General features: G+C 57.7%; 1 protein-coding gene across 3 annotated transcripts; it reads right to left on the minus strand.

Annotated features, from left to right (window-relative positions):
- Window positions 1-700: 700 nt before the first annotated feature.
- Window positions 701-14,252, minus strand: RHOG (ras homolog family member G). 3 transcript variants are annotated; one of them, XM_055143973.1, is made up of 2 exons: window positions 14,152-14,252; window positions 701-1,920 (listed from the first exon to the last, which is right to left on the minus strand). In XM_055143973.1, the coding sequence occupies exon 2, from the start codon at window positions 1,852-1,854 to the stop codon at window positions 1,279-1,281; it is 576 nt and encodes a 191-aa protein (XP_054999948.1). In that variant the 5' UTR covers window positions 1,855-1,920; window positions 14,152-14,252; the 3' UTR covers window positions 701-1,278. The 3 variants fall into 3 exon arrangements, with proteins under 3 accessions (XP_054999948.1, XP_054999950.1, XP_054999951.1); XM_055143975.1 differs by lacking the exon at window positions 14,152-14,252 and adding an exon at window positions 13,812-13,949; XM_055143976.1 differs by lacking the exon at window positions 14,152-14,252 and adding an exon at window positions 8,239-8,574.
- Window positions 14,253-15,007: the final 755 nt, after the last annotated feature.

Consider the following 15,007-nt stretch of genomic DNA (forward strand, 5'->3'; position numbering starts at 1 on the left):
AGGAATTACCCCTGGCGGTGCTCAGGGGACCATATGGGATGCTGGGATTCGAACCCGGGTTGGCCACATGCAAGGCAAATGCCCTACCCGCTGTGCTATCGCTCCAGCCCCTAAAGGGAATTTTTAAAAGGGAACTATGTTTGCTTCTCTTTGGCCTTGGCCTTGTCTCTCTAATGGAGCTGAGGTGAGGGGAGTCAGTCCATGGGAAGCTGGAAGTCCACGTACCATCCACCCCCCATAGACTGGGAGCCCTCTGGGCACCCCTCCCTGCTCCTTTCCTGGGGAGCAGGGGTGGCCAAGCTATCCCTGTAATGACTCAGTGCTGGAGGGTGGGATAGCTGGGAGAGACTTAGATTAGGGCAAGGCCATCAATTCTGTCACAGGCTGGTCCTCTTGGGGGCAGAAGAGGAGTGAGGCACCATGGCTGGGGCCGTACCTGCCTGCAGTGAGCCTGAGCATCACTCCAGCCACTCTCCTCCTGTTTGCATTACCTTCAGAACCTGTGGCTGGGCTTGGAGCAAGACCAGTCCCTCCAAGGGAGCCCGGAGCTTTGTTAGGGAAATTGGGGGGTGGGGGCCCACAATGAAGCCTATTGTCTCCTGTCCCCTCTTAGAGGAAACAAAAGACTCCCAGTCTCTGGGGAGCCCCAGCCTCGGCTGGCCCTGCCCAACCCCCAATGCTCAGCACGCAGGGAGGAGCCCGGGCCACTGGAGACAGGAGGTTTTATTGATGCTGCTGGGGGGGGTAGGAAAGGCCCCCCTCCCCGGTCGCCCTGGGGGTGGGATGGGGACTGAGTCAGTCAGCGGGAGCATCAGGCCTGGGCACAGGCAGGCAGGTTAGGCACATTCATCTCAGGGTTCTGTGGCTCCTTCACTGGGGAAGGGACAGAGTCGGGGTGGTGAGGGTTCCAGAGAGCAGCGAGGAAGAGGTTAGGGGTGGCCGAGCGCGCCCGCCCCGAGAGGAGGCGCCACAGTAGGCAACAACGGCTGTGGAAAGCTGGACGGACTGGTCAGTAGGGGCAGAGGGCAAGGGGGTCCAACCTTGGCCTGGGTGAGCTCTCGAGAATACCTGGTCTCCCCAGGCAGAGGGGGGCCGGGCCCAGACCCCTTTCCCTGCGGGGGCTCCGCCAGGAGAAGTAGGCATTCAGAGAATAAGGCATTCGGAGAGCCCCCTGGCAAGGGGCACCAGAATTAGTCCTTAAGGCACAGCTGGGGGCAGACAAGGCGCCAAGGCACAACGGTGGGGGAGGAGGGGCCGCCTCCGAGCTGAGGGCCGGGGTCACAAGAGGACACAGGACCGGCCGCGCTTGATGGGTGTGGGGTTGAGCACGGCCCGGACAGCCTCGGCGAACACTTCTTTGACGCCGTCCTGCTGCAGGGCCGAGCACTCGAGGTAGCGCACCGCGTGGATCTGCCTGGCCAGCGCCTGGCCCTGCTGGGGCGTGATGGGCGCCTGGCCCTGCTCCTTGAGGCGCCGCAGGGTGTCGGGCTGGGCTCTCAGGTCCTTCTTGGTGCCCACCAGGAGGATGGGCACGTCGGGGCAGTGGTGACACACCTCGGGGTGCCACTTGTGCCGCACATTCTCATAGGAGGGCGGGCTGGCGATGGAGAAGCAGATGACGAAGACGTTGGTCTGCGGGTAGGAGAGCGTGCGCAGGCGGTCGTACTCCTCCTGGCCCGCTGTGTCCCACAGGTTCAGGTTCACCGTGCGCCCGTCCACGGCGCTCTGGGCACTGTAGTTGTCGAACACCGTGGGGATGTACTCCTTGGGGAAGGCGTTCGTCGTGTAGCAGATGAGCAGGCACGTCTTGCCCACGGCCCCGTCGCCCACCACCACACACTTGATGCTTTGCATGGTGGGTACCGGCTGCTGCACGTGGAGGCGAGGCCTCCTCCCCCTCCTGCGCACGCGCTGGGTGACCTAGAAACAGACGAGAGGGGCACTTGGGGTTAGGGAGATCTCCACCTGCGGGCAAGAAAGCAGCAGGCGATGCGCATGGAGAACTGTCCCTCATCTCCTAACTGAACGTGGGCTTGCAAACTCAGACAGACTGCCGAGACAGTGGGTGTCCGGGGGCAGAGCAGAGAACGTCCTGTGCTAGACTAACTGAGGTGAAATCTTGGCTCCACGGGCTGGGGAGAAGGTACAGCAGGCATGGTGCTTGCCTTGCACCTGGAGGACCCAGGTTCTATCCCCAGCATCCATAAGGCTCCCAGAGCACCAGCATGAGTGATCCCTAAGCTCAAAGCCAGGAATAAGCCTGAGCACCACCAGGCTTGTCATCCGTTTTGGTGTGGCCCAAAAAAAAAAAAAAAAAAAAAAATCCCGGCTCGGCCGTGAGCCTGGACCAATTACTTCAGTTCTCCATGCCTCAATTATCTGTGCAATGGGGAGACGATAATATTACTGTCCCATTTGGTATATAGAACAGTGTATCAGTATAGAGCTCTGTTGCAGTCTACCATTCATGGGCCCCTTGCCCCAAGTGGATCAGAGAAGAGTCCTGGCACTGGTCATTCTGAGAAGTGGCCATGGGTGGAACCTCTCCCAACTCAGGGCCTATTCTTGCCAGTATCCTGGCTCCTTCAACTGCAAACCAACATTTCAGCTACCGAGTACAAAACAAAAGGCTCAATCAGAAACCCGAGGAGTAATGAGTGTAATTCTCCTGATAACCAAATAACCAATTTTATCCCAAATCAGGGTTGCCTAGGATGGGGAAAGTAGGATGAACATCACAATACCCCATCACTCTGTGTGTGTGTGTGTGTGTGTGTGTGTGTGTGTGTGCGCGCGTGTGTGTGTGTGTGATGGGGAAAGTAGGATGAACATCATCACAATACCCCATCACTCTGTGTGTGTGTGTGTGTGTGTGCGCGCGCGCGCGTGCGCACCTAAGAGAGATAGGACTTCCCATGCTGTGCTCAGAAGCCCAGTGGCCAGCCCAGGCCTGATGGCTGGGTGCCTGGGCCCAGATATACAGTACCACTCAAGTCCAGCAGAGCTGAGGACCCACTGGCCTATATCTGGTAGTGCTCAGAGGGCCATGAGGTTGGGGATTGAATCTGGGGGCTTGTGCAAGTAAGGTACATGCTCCGCCCCTCTGAACCTCTGCCGCGTCATTTTTTTATCAGTATAATTATCCTCATCTGCCCACACACAGTTGATCTGGGGCTGGGATTGGGTCTGAAATCCAGACGCCCAGAGATGAATGAGGCAGAGGCTGTGACACCCAGACATCTGCATCTTCTCTCAGGGTCTGTGCTGGGGCGAGGTGGGTCGTCCAAGCCCAGTAACGCAGAATGGACCTGTCAGCTGAGCAAGGCAGACACCTGACTCATCTTCTGTGTATGTGCATCAGGATTGTAGGAGCTCGGCACCGGGGATGCAGCTCGGCGATAGAGCACTTGCCTCACCTTTTTTAAAAAATAGGAGCCACACCCAGTGGAGCTTGGGGTCACCTGGACCACACCTGGTATGGCAGGAATCACCTGCAGGCCTGTGCACGAGCCCAGGACTGAGAGCGCGGCCACCGAGGGTCAGGCGGGCTGGGGGCTCTGACCAATCACCGCGCCACCAACTAGATAAACACATTCTTGGGCAACATATTTCAGTTTCCCAAGCCTTGCTCAAAAAACGGAGGCCGGGCTTGCCTCCTCGTTAGAAAGGCTCGGAGATGAAAAGAGCTAATATGCAGAAAGTGACTGGCATGAGGCAGGGCAAGTAAGAAGTGCCCGATAAACAGGCTGTTGTAATTACTAATGGAGTGAGTATGAGAGAAGGAATTTCGGCTCCAGCCACCACCCTGGTGGCCGCTGAAACTCAGATGACCTGGGGCAAAGAGCTGCTCTTCTGAGTCCTAGAAGAGGAGAGAGTTTTCAGAAACCCTGGAGCATGAATCCTGCTGCGGCGAGTCTTTCGGCTTCCCCTCGGTTTCGGGCGCTCTTTCCGCCAGCATGTGATTTCCTCTCCCTGACTCTCACAACCAGGTCCCTAACTGGGGTGGCGGGAGCCCTGCTTCAGACAAGGGATTGCTAAATCCCTTGTCTTGCCAGGGGCCCCAGCACTACTGGCTCCCTTTCTCCATTTTACTTACACTGCAAAACCATAGCCTGCTGTGAGAACCCTTGCACCCCAGTCTGACCTTTGAACTTTGGGGTTCAAAAGCCTGAAAAAACATTTTTTTTGGGGGGGGGGCACATTCAGGGATGCTCAGGGCTTCTTCCTAGCTCTGTGCTTGGGATCATGCCTGGCAGGGCTTGGGGGACCCTGTGTGGTGCCAGAGAAGCGCCTCAGCCCCTGCACTCTCTCTCAGCACTGAAGATCAGGCAGCGGGCTACGCTAGAACCTTCAGGAGACTAGAGTTCCTGCTGGTGGTGGGTTTTTGTTGGTTGGTTGAGGGGAGGATTTAGGTGTGCTCAGGGCTCATTCCTCACTCTGGTGAGGGCTCACTCCCAGCAGTGTTTGGGGGACAATATGTGGAACAAGGCAAGAGCTTTCCTTCCTGTACTATCTCTTTTGCCCGAGGAGGCTGGGTTTGACCTCCGGCACTGCATGGTCCCCAGAGCACTGCCAGGTGTGGCCCTGAGCTTTTAGCCAGGAGTAGCCCTGAAGCATCACTGGGTATGGCCCCCAAACAAAAAAAAAGTCAGGACTGGGGGTCGGAGCTATAGTACAGTGGGTAAGGTACTTGCCTTGCATGTGTTCAATCCTAAGCATCCCCTATGGTTCCCTAAGCACTGCTAGGAATAATTCCTAAGTGCAGAGCCAGGAGTTACCTCTGAACACTGCTGGATGTAGCCACAAAACAAAGAAAATCAAAAACAAAAACAAAAAAAAGAGTCAGACCTGGCCTGGAGAGATAGGCTGAGTGCATGCTTTGCATGCACAGGTGGCCCGGGTTTGATCCTTAACACACATGGTCTGACAAGCACTGCTGGGAACAGGCCGCCCACCCCCCCCCCCCCCCGGCCAGTTAGGAGTAACCCCCACACTTTGCCAGGTATGGATCCGAACCCAAATCCACTAAACAATTTTTAAAAGTCCACCTGGGAGGCTGGAGAGAGAGTGCAGTGGGCAGGGCACTTGCCCTGCATGTGGTCCCAAGTCCTGCCAGGAATGGTCCCCGAGAGCAGTCAGGAGTAAGCCCTAAGCACTGCTGGCTGTGGTCTCGAAAAAAGAAGAAAAAACCAAAACAAATGAAAAAAAAATTCTATCTTAAGAGGTGGAGTAATGCTCCCCGCAGGGAATCAGAAAAGGAAAGTTGGTGGCTAGGATGGCACAGGACTCAGAGCTTGGTCCCGGCTCCCTCCCAGGTCCCGGCTTCCCCGGGTCCTAGTAGGTAGTTTTAAATAGTTTTACTCTATGAAGCTCTCTCTGGAGCACGTTGGAAATATTTCTACTTATCTGCGTGAATAAGTGTGTGTATTCAACCTCTGGAGAGGAGAAAAGGGCCAAAGAACCTGGGTGGATTGGGTGCCAGGAAGGGCCCTTTCAGAAAGTCAAAAGAATCGGACTTAGAAATGAGATCTCGGGGCTGGAGCGATAGCACAGCGGGTAGGGTGTTTGCCCTGCACACAGCCGACCCGGGTTCAATTCCCAGCATCCCATATGGTCCCCTGAGCACCGCCAGGAGTAATTCCTGAGTGCATGAGCCAGGAGTAATCCCTGTGCATTGCTGAGTGTGACCCAAAAAGAAAAAGAAAAAAAAGAAATGAGATCTCCCCCTTAAGTTCACCCACCATTTCTGCCTGCTGCAGACTCACGACAATCAAGCAGGAGGCACTTTACCCCTTTGGGCCTCAGTATTTCAACCCATGTAATGGGAAGAAAAAATGCCCACGGCAAGGGCACCAGGCAGTTCAAAGGAGTTAGAAGAGACGTGAGAGCAGGGGCTAGGGCAATGGTGGCAGGAAAGGCCCCAGTGTATATAACAAACACATAAGGCTCGGGCACATTAGCACATGGTGATAACTCAGAACACATTCTGCCTTGGATTCTGTGGGAATCTTGGGGAAAGAAGAGAACCTCTTTGGCTGGGGTGGTGTGCGAGGGTGGTGGGGGAGAGTGTGGTCCCACTACTTGTCTCCAACAGACAACCCAGGAGAGCTGGGCATTTGCAGAGCAGAACCCTGGGGTCTGTACGGGTCAGTTCCACACAGAGCAGGGGGCTAGGTGTGGCCTCCTAAATGGGAACTCTTCCCCACACACCCAAGCAGGAAGGCCAGGAGGGAACTCAGGCCCCAAGTCACAAGGCCCCAGAGACTGAAAGTACAGATGGCTCCAGGCCGCTCTCAAGGGAGGGGTTATCAACCAGCAATCAGTAAATCAGCTCTCAAAGGAGCAGGGCGGGCGGGTTTCCGGGCTGGCAGGAGAACAGGGGCTGATACCGGAAAAGGATCATTCTTGACAGAGGCAGCTCAGAAACACACAGGGGGCCGCCCCGTGGGTCGGGGCGAGACTCTTGACTTCTGGGGTTCATCCGCTGGCACTGCTTGTTGATAAAGAGCCCTCACTCAGTACAGTGCTTGTAGCTCACAGGGGCCTGGGTATTATTTTTTTGTTTGTTTGTTTTTTTGGGGGTCACACCGATGATGCACAGGGGTTACTCCTGGCTCTGCACTCAGGAATAACCCCTGGCGGTGCTCAGGGGACTATATGGGATGCTGGGAATCGATCCCAGGTCGGCCGCGTGCAAGGCAAATGCACTACTGCTCTGCTATTGCTCCAGCCCCATATTATTATTATTTTTAAAGATTCCCTTTCAATTTATAGCTAGAGAGGGAGGCCACACCCAGTGGTGCTCTGGGAAACCCCTGGCAGTGCTGGGGGACCATATCCACCTTTTGGCCTGATGCAAGGTATCACCTTAACTGCTGCACTCTCTCTCTGACCTCGTTACTGGATTCTCACAGAAACTTCTTGACATTATCCCTATTTACATACACGACATATTTCGTTGTAGTTTTGTTAGGCCATACCTGGCCGTGCTCAGAGTTTACTCCTGGCTCTGTGCTCAGGGATCATTCTTGGCTGGGCTTGAGTAACTATATGTGGTGTCAAGGATTGACTCTAAGTTCACCCTGTGCAAGGCAAATGTTTAAACCCTGTTCTCTCTCCATCCACCTTAGGGTCATTCTTGTCTGCAAACTTTGACTCTTCCATCTGCCCTTATCCCCCCTTCTTAAGCTTAAGTCTCAGGGTCCCATGAGGCTACTAGATTCTCTTTCTTTTGACCTTCCTAACATGGCCACCCACTTTAATCCTTCTTTTGCTGCAAGTGACCTTCCTTTAGAAGCATCCCAGCTTGGGGATACACTACCCCCATACCCCCAAGCCTTCCAGACAAAACTTGAATTTCTCTGAACTCTCCTATTAAAAAGCTGATATAGAGGGGCTGGAGCAATAGTACAGCGGGTAGGGTGTTTGCCTTGCATGCGGCCGACCCGGGTTCGATTCCCAGCATCCCATATGGTCCCCTGAGCACCGACAGGAGTAATTCCTGAGTGAAGAGCCAGGTGTGACCCAAAAAGCAAAAAAAAAAAAAACAAAAAACAAAAAACAAAAAAAAAACCCAAAACCAAAAAAAGCTGGTATAGAGCTGGTCACAAGGGAGTGGCACAAACAGCGCCTTTTGATCTGCTTGCTTCTGGCCTGTTACTGGATCTGGAGAGATCTCTCAGAAGCCCTGTTCTGGAAAACACCCCTCCCCCCACCCAGGCCCTCACCACCGAGCCAAATCTTTTCAGACATCAGCTGCAGCTCAAAGTTTTGCCTGTGATGATAGCACCAGCTCACACAGGGGTAAAGGTCATGAGGGTGAAAGTCATCACAGCGGACTCCCCAGAGTCCAGCTTCTACCCAGGGGGGTCTAGTCTTGGGGTGTGGTCCAGGAAGGCCCAGTAGTGGGGAGGGAAAGGAAGCAGCTGATTGCCTGCGGATCTCTGTGGCCATGGCCTGGCCGTTTGGGGGAAGTGTCCCAACTGGGAGTGGGGGAGGGGAGGAGCGGGCCCTAAGAGGTGGGAGGGTGTGGACAGGCAAGGGCAACCTCTGACATGGGGCTCCCTGAGACCCGCTCTCGCCCTCTCACCGTAATCCCTCTCTGGGTGCACTGACCTTGATCCTCTAACAACTGCTTCACATTCTATCCCCCTCAAACACATGAGCCAGCAACATTTGCTATCCCCCTGGGAACCCAGCATTTCTTCCCCTCTTCCATCCCCCCACCCCAACTCTTACCTCATGCTCCAAATGCCTTAAGTGACCCAAACCGTGGGCCTCCAGAGCAAAACACCATTCGCCTTGTTCCCGGGGGAGTTTCGACAATCACCTGAAGTCACAGGCTACTTATTTCACCCAGAGGTCTAGTCCCTGTTTCTCTCCCAGGAACATTCCATTTTGCAAAGGATGGAGGCTGATCACCATGCAGCGACAGCCGCTGATTCAGTGCAGGAACTCGGCCCCCTCTTCTGTGCCTCTGCATGGGAAGCTGGTCTTCCTAAAATGTTGCTTGCCCCCTTTCAGGTCCTCCCGGTCCTCAGGGCTTTCACAGCAACCCTGTCCTGGCCCTGCCTTCCTTCCCCCAGGACTCCCTAGACTGTGCACCGAATGTCGGGGAAAACTTCAAGGAGGGGACCTGCCCTCTGCTGACTTCCCGAAGCCCAGCTGATACTATGCCAAAACTGCCTACTGACTACACATCTCCTCCCCCATCAATCCACAGACTGATTCTGGGAACACGGAAGAAAATCTATGCCCAAGAGACACAAGACAAGGGCAACCAACTTCCTCCTCCTACCCCCCACCCCCCACTCAGAAGCATGATGTGGGGGAATGAACATCCAGGCCCGGCAGCCTGGTCCTGCAAAGGCAGGTGGGCAGGGGAGAATCGGGCTGAGTGAGCCTGGAGGGGGTCAGGCCCCCGCAGGGCTGCCGGGCAGTGGTGTCAGGGACATCAAGACTGTTTGTTTGTTTGTTTGTTTTTTTGTTCTGAAGGGAGCTGTGGAAGCGAGGTGACAGAAAGAGGCTCAGAGGGGCTGCAGCTGGGCTGGGAGGAGGAAGCTGAGGGAGACATGAGGTCAGTGTGGGGCTGGGACCCGGCCAAGGGCTGAGTCTCTCTTTCTTCCCTTTCTCCCCATCAGCAGGGACGGAACCCAAAAGAGTTCCCAGACTTAGAAAAAAAAAAAACCCACCACCCATTCTCCACCCCTGACCTTTCACCCTGAGCCCTGGGAGGTTCCCGCACGCGAGGCAGGGCAGAGTCCCGAACCCTCCCCGCGAGGCGGACCGGGCCTGCTGGAGCGGGGAAGGCCGGGGATTGCCACCCTTCCAGAAGTCCCCGTTCCCCTCTCTTGGCAATATCTGAGCCCCCGGGATGCCGCAGGCGGGGTGAGGCCACCGCAGCTCAGGGGGTTGCCCCCCTCCCACACCTAGTGGCTCCCAGGAAGGCGCCATCACTGGCTTCCTCCCGGCCTCATGGGCCTCAGACCCCCACGCCCACAAGGCCTCCGAAGCACCACTTCCTTTGCCTGCGCTCACTTCACAGGATGCTCTCTCTGCCGGAGTGCCAGCCTCCCCCACCTGCAGACACCCACCGAGACCCACCGGGGCCCCCTAGTCCCTTCAGCCCCGCTTCAGGCCTGTGGGGGTTTCCACAAGGGAAAAAAAGACGTTAAGGAGGAAACTCCGGCCTGGCTTTTCCACTGTGCCTGCAGTGGAGCTAGAGACGGGCACAAGCCACTCCAGCATCTGAGTCTGGCAAAATCCCCCGACTCCACCCTCTTCTCCTCTCCCCACAGGGCTTGACCCCAGCAGGTTTTACTCAGAAACTACCCAGGCTTGTCAGCCAAAGAAGGCACAAGACAGGAGGGCCTGGGGTAGGATGGGAGCCTTTAGGAGTTGTTTTCTTTTGTTTTGTTTGGGGGCCACACCCGGCTGGGCTCAGGGCTGACTCTTGGCTCTGTGCTCAGGATTCACTCTTGGCGGGCTCCGGGGGCCCCCATGGGGTGCTGCGGATGGAACCCGGGTTGGCTGCATGCAAAGCAAGCGCCCAGCTGGCTGCACTATGGCTCCAGCCCCGCCTGCAGTGTTCTTGTTTTCTCTGCTCCGTGGGCTGAATTACAACCCTCCGATGCTTGCGCCAGTGGAGACAAGTTGACCAGACCTGCACAGAGCTGTCACGGGAGCAGCCCCCAACTAGGGGCTCGGACGTCACTTCCTCAAGGAAGAGATGAGCCTGTCCATCAGGCCTCGGACCGAGCCCGCTGTCCCCTCTAATTTCACTCGGGGTGACCACCCCAAGGTGTAAACCTTCAGCAAATGGGCCACAGGGGTGAGGCTGACACCTTAGCACCTCCCAGGCCCTCATAACTAGCCCACACTTGGGTGTCCATGAGTGAGAATCTGACACTGCCGGACAGACAGCCACCCCGCCCGCCCTCACGGAGGAACTCCTCTCCTGGGGAGATGCCCTCCCCCATGAAATGAGGACAAAAGAGGAAGCTAGACCCTGGACAGGAAAACCAATCTGCTCTGGGGAGGCGGCCCAGGCTTTGTCTTTAGTTTCCCTCCTTGCGAACCCCACCCCCACCCCAAGCCTCACCACTAAAGGATCTATCCTGTGTATAGAGGATCTATCCTGTGTATGGAAAGAGCCAGCCCCCTCCCCCCTACATCTTTCCAGTTGCCCAGTTACCAGCAACTACTGGTACATTATCTCCCCAACTGTCTCTCAAGAGGCACAAAGTCTCAAATCTTCCTACTCACGACCTCCTAAAAGGTCACGCAAGTCTTACCAGAAACAACTCTCTGTATCCTAGATTACCAGCTAGGCTCTGTGATCATCTCACATCAGTTCCCCCATCCCACCCCCTTTTTTTGGGGGGGGGAGGTGAAATCGGCGATGCTCACAGGTTATTCCTGGCTCTGCACACAGGAATTACTCCTGGAGGTGCACAGGTGGACATGGGTATTGAACCCAGATCAGCTGCGTGCAAGGCAAACGCCGCACCCACTGTGCTACCCACTCTGTCCCCCTCTTCACCCCCTTTTTTTGCTTTTTGGGCCACAACCAACTGTGCTTTAGGCTCTGTGCTCAGGGATCACTCCTGGCAGAGCTGGGAGGACTATATCATATGTGGTGCCAGGAAACGAACCGGAGTGGGCTGTGTGCAAAGCAAAGTGCCCTTCGCACCGTACTATCTCTCCAGCCCTAGCCCCTTCTTTTTAAATTTTTTAAAATCTGGGGGCCATACCTGACAGTGCTCAGGGCTTACTTTTGGCTGTGCACTCAGGGATCTTTCCTGATTGGCTCCTGATTGGCTCCTGATTGGCTCCGTGGGGGGAGAGGGGGATCAAATGCAGGTCGGCTGACTGCAAGGCAAGTGTCCTACCTACTGTACTATCTTTCTTGCCTAGTCCCTTTTCTTGGTTTGTTTTTTGGTCACACCAGACGGTGCTGGGGGCTACTCCCAGCTCAGCGCCTGGAGTCCATGCAGTAAGCAGGATGGAAACTGGGCTTCTGCATGCAAAGCCTGTGCTCAGCTGGCTGAGCTACTTCCCCACATCATTCTCCTCAGGTCACGATCGCGAACGTTTCTTTGGCCAAGACCTCAACAGCAACCTCCTAGGTTGCAAGCACCATCCCACATTGCTTCTTGATATTTTCTCATTTAGATCCCCTCCCCCTCCCCCATCATGTACTTCCGGCAAGAACTGTCTTGCAAATAGCTCCTGTCTCTGAGGGGCCAGAGCTTCCCTGAGAGAACCCTGTCTCAGCCACCCCATTTTCACCTCCAGAGTCCTGGGGCGCACTCCGTAATGCAGAACCCTAAAACCAGGACTGATGGGACAACTGAAAGTCAGGACTCCCGGGTCTGTGTGCGCCATGATGCCAAGAAAGTGCCTTGGATGCACATCCTTCTCCAAGCTGGGATTTTATGCAAATCCCTGGGCCTTCTTGCTGGGGCTAATCTGTATCTTCCAGTAATGAGGTGAGGCAGGTGGGCAGAACTGGAAGGAGAGACTATTCCTAGGAGATACCCAGGGTGTGGGAGCAGGAGAGACTGGAGGCTGAGGAGCACTCTTCACTGAGCGGTACTCGGGGATCACCTGCTCCTCTAACTTCAGTCTTAACCAAGTCAGTTCCACTGCAGGAAAATGTGGCAATTCAGGGTATGATGCAAGGATCTCTCCCCCTCTTTCCCTGCCTCGCTCAGGGCTTGCCCAGACTGAGTCTACCCAGCCACATCAGAGCATCGCCAGCCAGGAGACTCTCTGGTGTTCTGCTCACACCACTGCCGTCCAGCTTCCTTAATCTCTGCCTCTCGCCCGGAACCTTGTGCCCCCTCATCAGGAGAAGGCCCGAGGGGCTGGAGCACATGCTCTGCATGCAGAGGCCCAAGTTCAATCGCGGCACTGCACAGTCCCCCTGGTGGCCCCCAGCCCTGCTGGGTGTGGCCCTGGTGGCCCCTGGCACCACCAGGCCCGAGTACTGAACTGTCAGGCCCGCAGAACAGGACTGAGTTTCCCGGGAGCGCGCCCCTCCCCCCTCCCCATCCCCCTGAGACTACTTGGAAGCAATCCACACCCAGGCACTAAACAACAGCAACAAAGTGATGTTGGACCCGTTACAGTCTGCCCGCCAGAATCCCCCTCTCTTTGCTGCCATAGCAGTGGTGAGCTAAGCAGGTGTCATGCTCCCTGGCTCCCCACTCCAGGGGATTCTAGAGCCACTGCAAGCTACGCGCCCCAACCCAGGCTTGGCCTCCTGGTCAAGTCCCAGGGGCCTGGGGGCTCTCTGGCTCTGTCACCATTCTTATTCCTGTGTGGCTCTAGCAGACTGCTGCAGACGGCTTCCTCCCGCCTAACCACAGCCTCACCCACCAGGCTGCCTTCATTCTGTTGGCTTCCCCTGCTCGGAGCCCTCTCAAGGCTGAAGGCAGTTATTTTGTCTTTAAGAGATAAAGACATAGACACACACAGACACTCGCACATGCACACACACTCAGAGGCTTTCCAGCCTTTAATCATCTCTGCCTGGGGAGGCTGCAGCTGGCCTCCCAGCCATGCAGGTCTGAAAAGGGGGCTCTCACACGCATGTCTTCGGCAATAGATCCTGAAGCTCAGGGGCCGAGAGGGAAGGAGCCAGAGACAGATCAAGACAAGTGTGAGTGTGTGTGAGTGTGTGAGTGTGTGTGTGTGTGTGTGTGTGTGTGTGTGTTGGAATGTAAGTAGCAAGAAGGCAGCCATGTGTGTGGCTGGCCTGGGCAAGGCAGGAGGGGGCCCTCCGGGGACAGAGACGCAGGGTAGGTGAGAGATCAAGGCCTCAGCACAACCGGGTTTGGGGAAAGAGAACAAGTTCAAAGAGAGCAGAGGGTGAGGGAGAGCCTAGGGGCAGCATGTAAAGGAAGGGTGGAGGGCAAGCCGGTGAATAGATGGAGCCCAGGAATTAAGGATGGAGGGAAGACGGACCCAGCTGTCCGTCATTTCCAAATCAAGAAATCCTGTTCTCTCCAACTCCATCTCCTGCAAATGGTCCTACTCTTCCAACACAAAGTCTGTCCCTCAGAACGGGAGTCCTTCACCTCTCCTCACCACACTGGCCACGGGCCCTTTACTTCCTCAGTTTACCCTCTCTGGGAGCAACGCCTGGTTAAAGGTCGGCAAGGCCCGGCAGACGTTTCCTCCCAAAAGCAGCCCCACCGGGAGGGGCAGGGTCTGGCAGAAGACCCCTGGACTGGCGTGCACAGGGACTGGCGCCCACTCCCCGCCGGGCACCGCTTTCTTTGCAGCCGGGGCATCCCTGGACTCACGCAACACGGTGCTATCAGCCTCGCAAGTGTCACAACTGCCGGCTGCAGCCCGGAGGACACCCGCGGTCCCCTGTCCCAGCTCGGGACGCTCCTCTTCGGGCCACTACCGTCCGGCTGCGGGAGACGCAGGGCCCTCGGGGTCCCTCGCCGCGCCCGGGACAGGAACCCACCCCCGGCGAGGCGCAGTGGCCGGGTCCCCGCCCCGCCCGATCGGCCGCGCCCGCCAACTTCGCGAGCGAGGGAGGGAGAGTGAGGGGGGCCCCTCCCGCCCGCCCGTCGCCTCCCGCCAGCAGAGCGGCCCGGCGGGTGCCCGGCCCGCGCCCCCCCGGCCCGGCCTCACCTGGTGCCCTCCCCGCGGCGGGGGAGCTGGGGGCGGCGGCGGCGGCTCGGGGCTCGAGAAGGAAGTGAGAGCCCGAGGCCGGAGGAAGTGGGGGGGGCGGGCCGGCCGGCCGGGGCGGGGCGCGGGGGCGGGCCGGGGCGGGATCAGGAAGTCCGGGAGCCGCTGCCCCCCACCCCGCCGTGGGCTCCCCCAGACCCGCGCGTCGCGTCTCGGAACGACTGCCCCTCACCCCAGCTCTCCACCCGGCCCCCACTGATAGAGCCCAGGCGCTGGGCTTGGACCAGCCGCCCCCCCACCGCCCGCCCCCGGCATCTGGCCTCCGGGAAGATGCTGCGGGCGGCCCGGCGGCCCCCTCCAGCCCCTCCCCCCGGGCCTATCACTGCAGCCCGGGCGGGGATGGGGCTGTGACCCCACCAGACCAGAAGGCTCGGCCTGGGGCAGCCCCACTTCTACCCCGAGCCTCGGGGGAGTGCGGGTGGCGGTGATTCAGCAGTGGGAAGGCCCCTGCCCCCCGGGGAGCGCGGGGAGACTGGAGTGGGGGGCGGGGAGCTGGCGTCAGCACCCGGGGAAAGACAAGATCAGCAGAGGCGCAGGCGGAGCCGCGAGCCCCAAAAACAGGATGTCGTGTCGTCGTCGTTCCGCACCCGGCGGCCCCGCGCCGCTCGGCTCCAGGGAAGGGGCGGGGTGCACGGAGGACGTGGGGCTCCCCGAGCCCCCCTCTTCTTGCCGGGGTGCGCAACGGCTCGGGGCTCGCGGGGGCCGCACCCAGGCCTGAGATCCTGCCCGGACCGCGGGAACCGGCGAGTGGGCGGGCTCGTGGGCGCCCCCTGGTGCTGCTGCTCGCAGGCCGGGCGGC

The sequence above is a fragment of the Sorex araneus genome, chromosome 6 (assembly GCF_027595985.1).
Source record: "Sorex araneus isolate mSorAra2 chromosome 6, mSorAra2.pri, whole genome shotgun sequence".
NCBI classification, from domain to species: Eukaryota; Metazoa; Chordata; class Mammalia; order Eulipotyphla; family Soricidae; genus Sorex; species Sorex araneus.

Excerpts from the sequence above, each read along its gene's own strand:
- RHOG (XM_055143973.1), bottom strand. The coding sequence starts at position 1,854 with ATGCAAAGCATCAAGTGTGTGGTGGTGGGCGACGGGGCCGTGGGCAAG.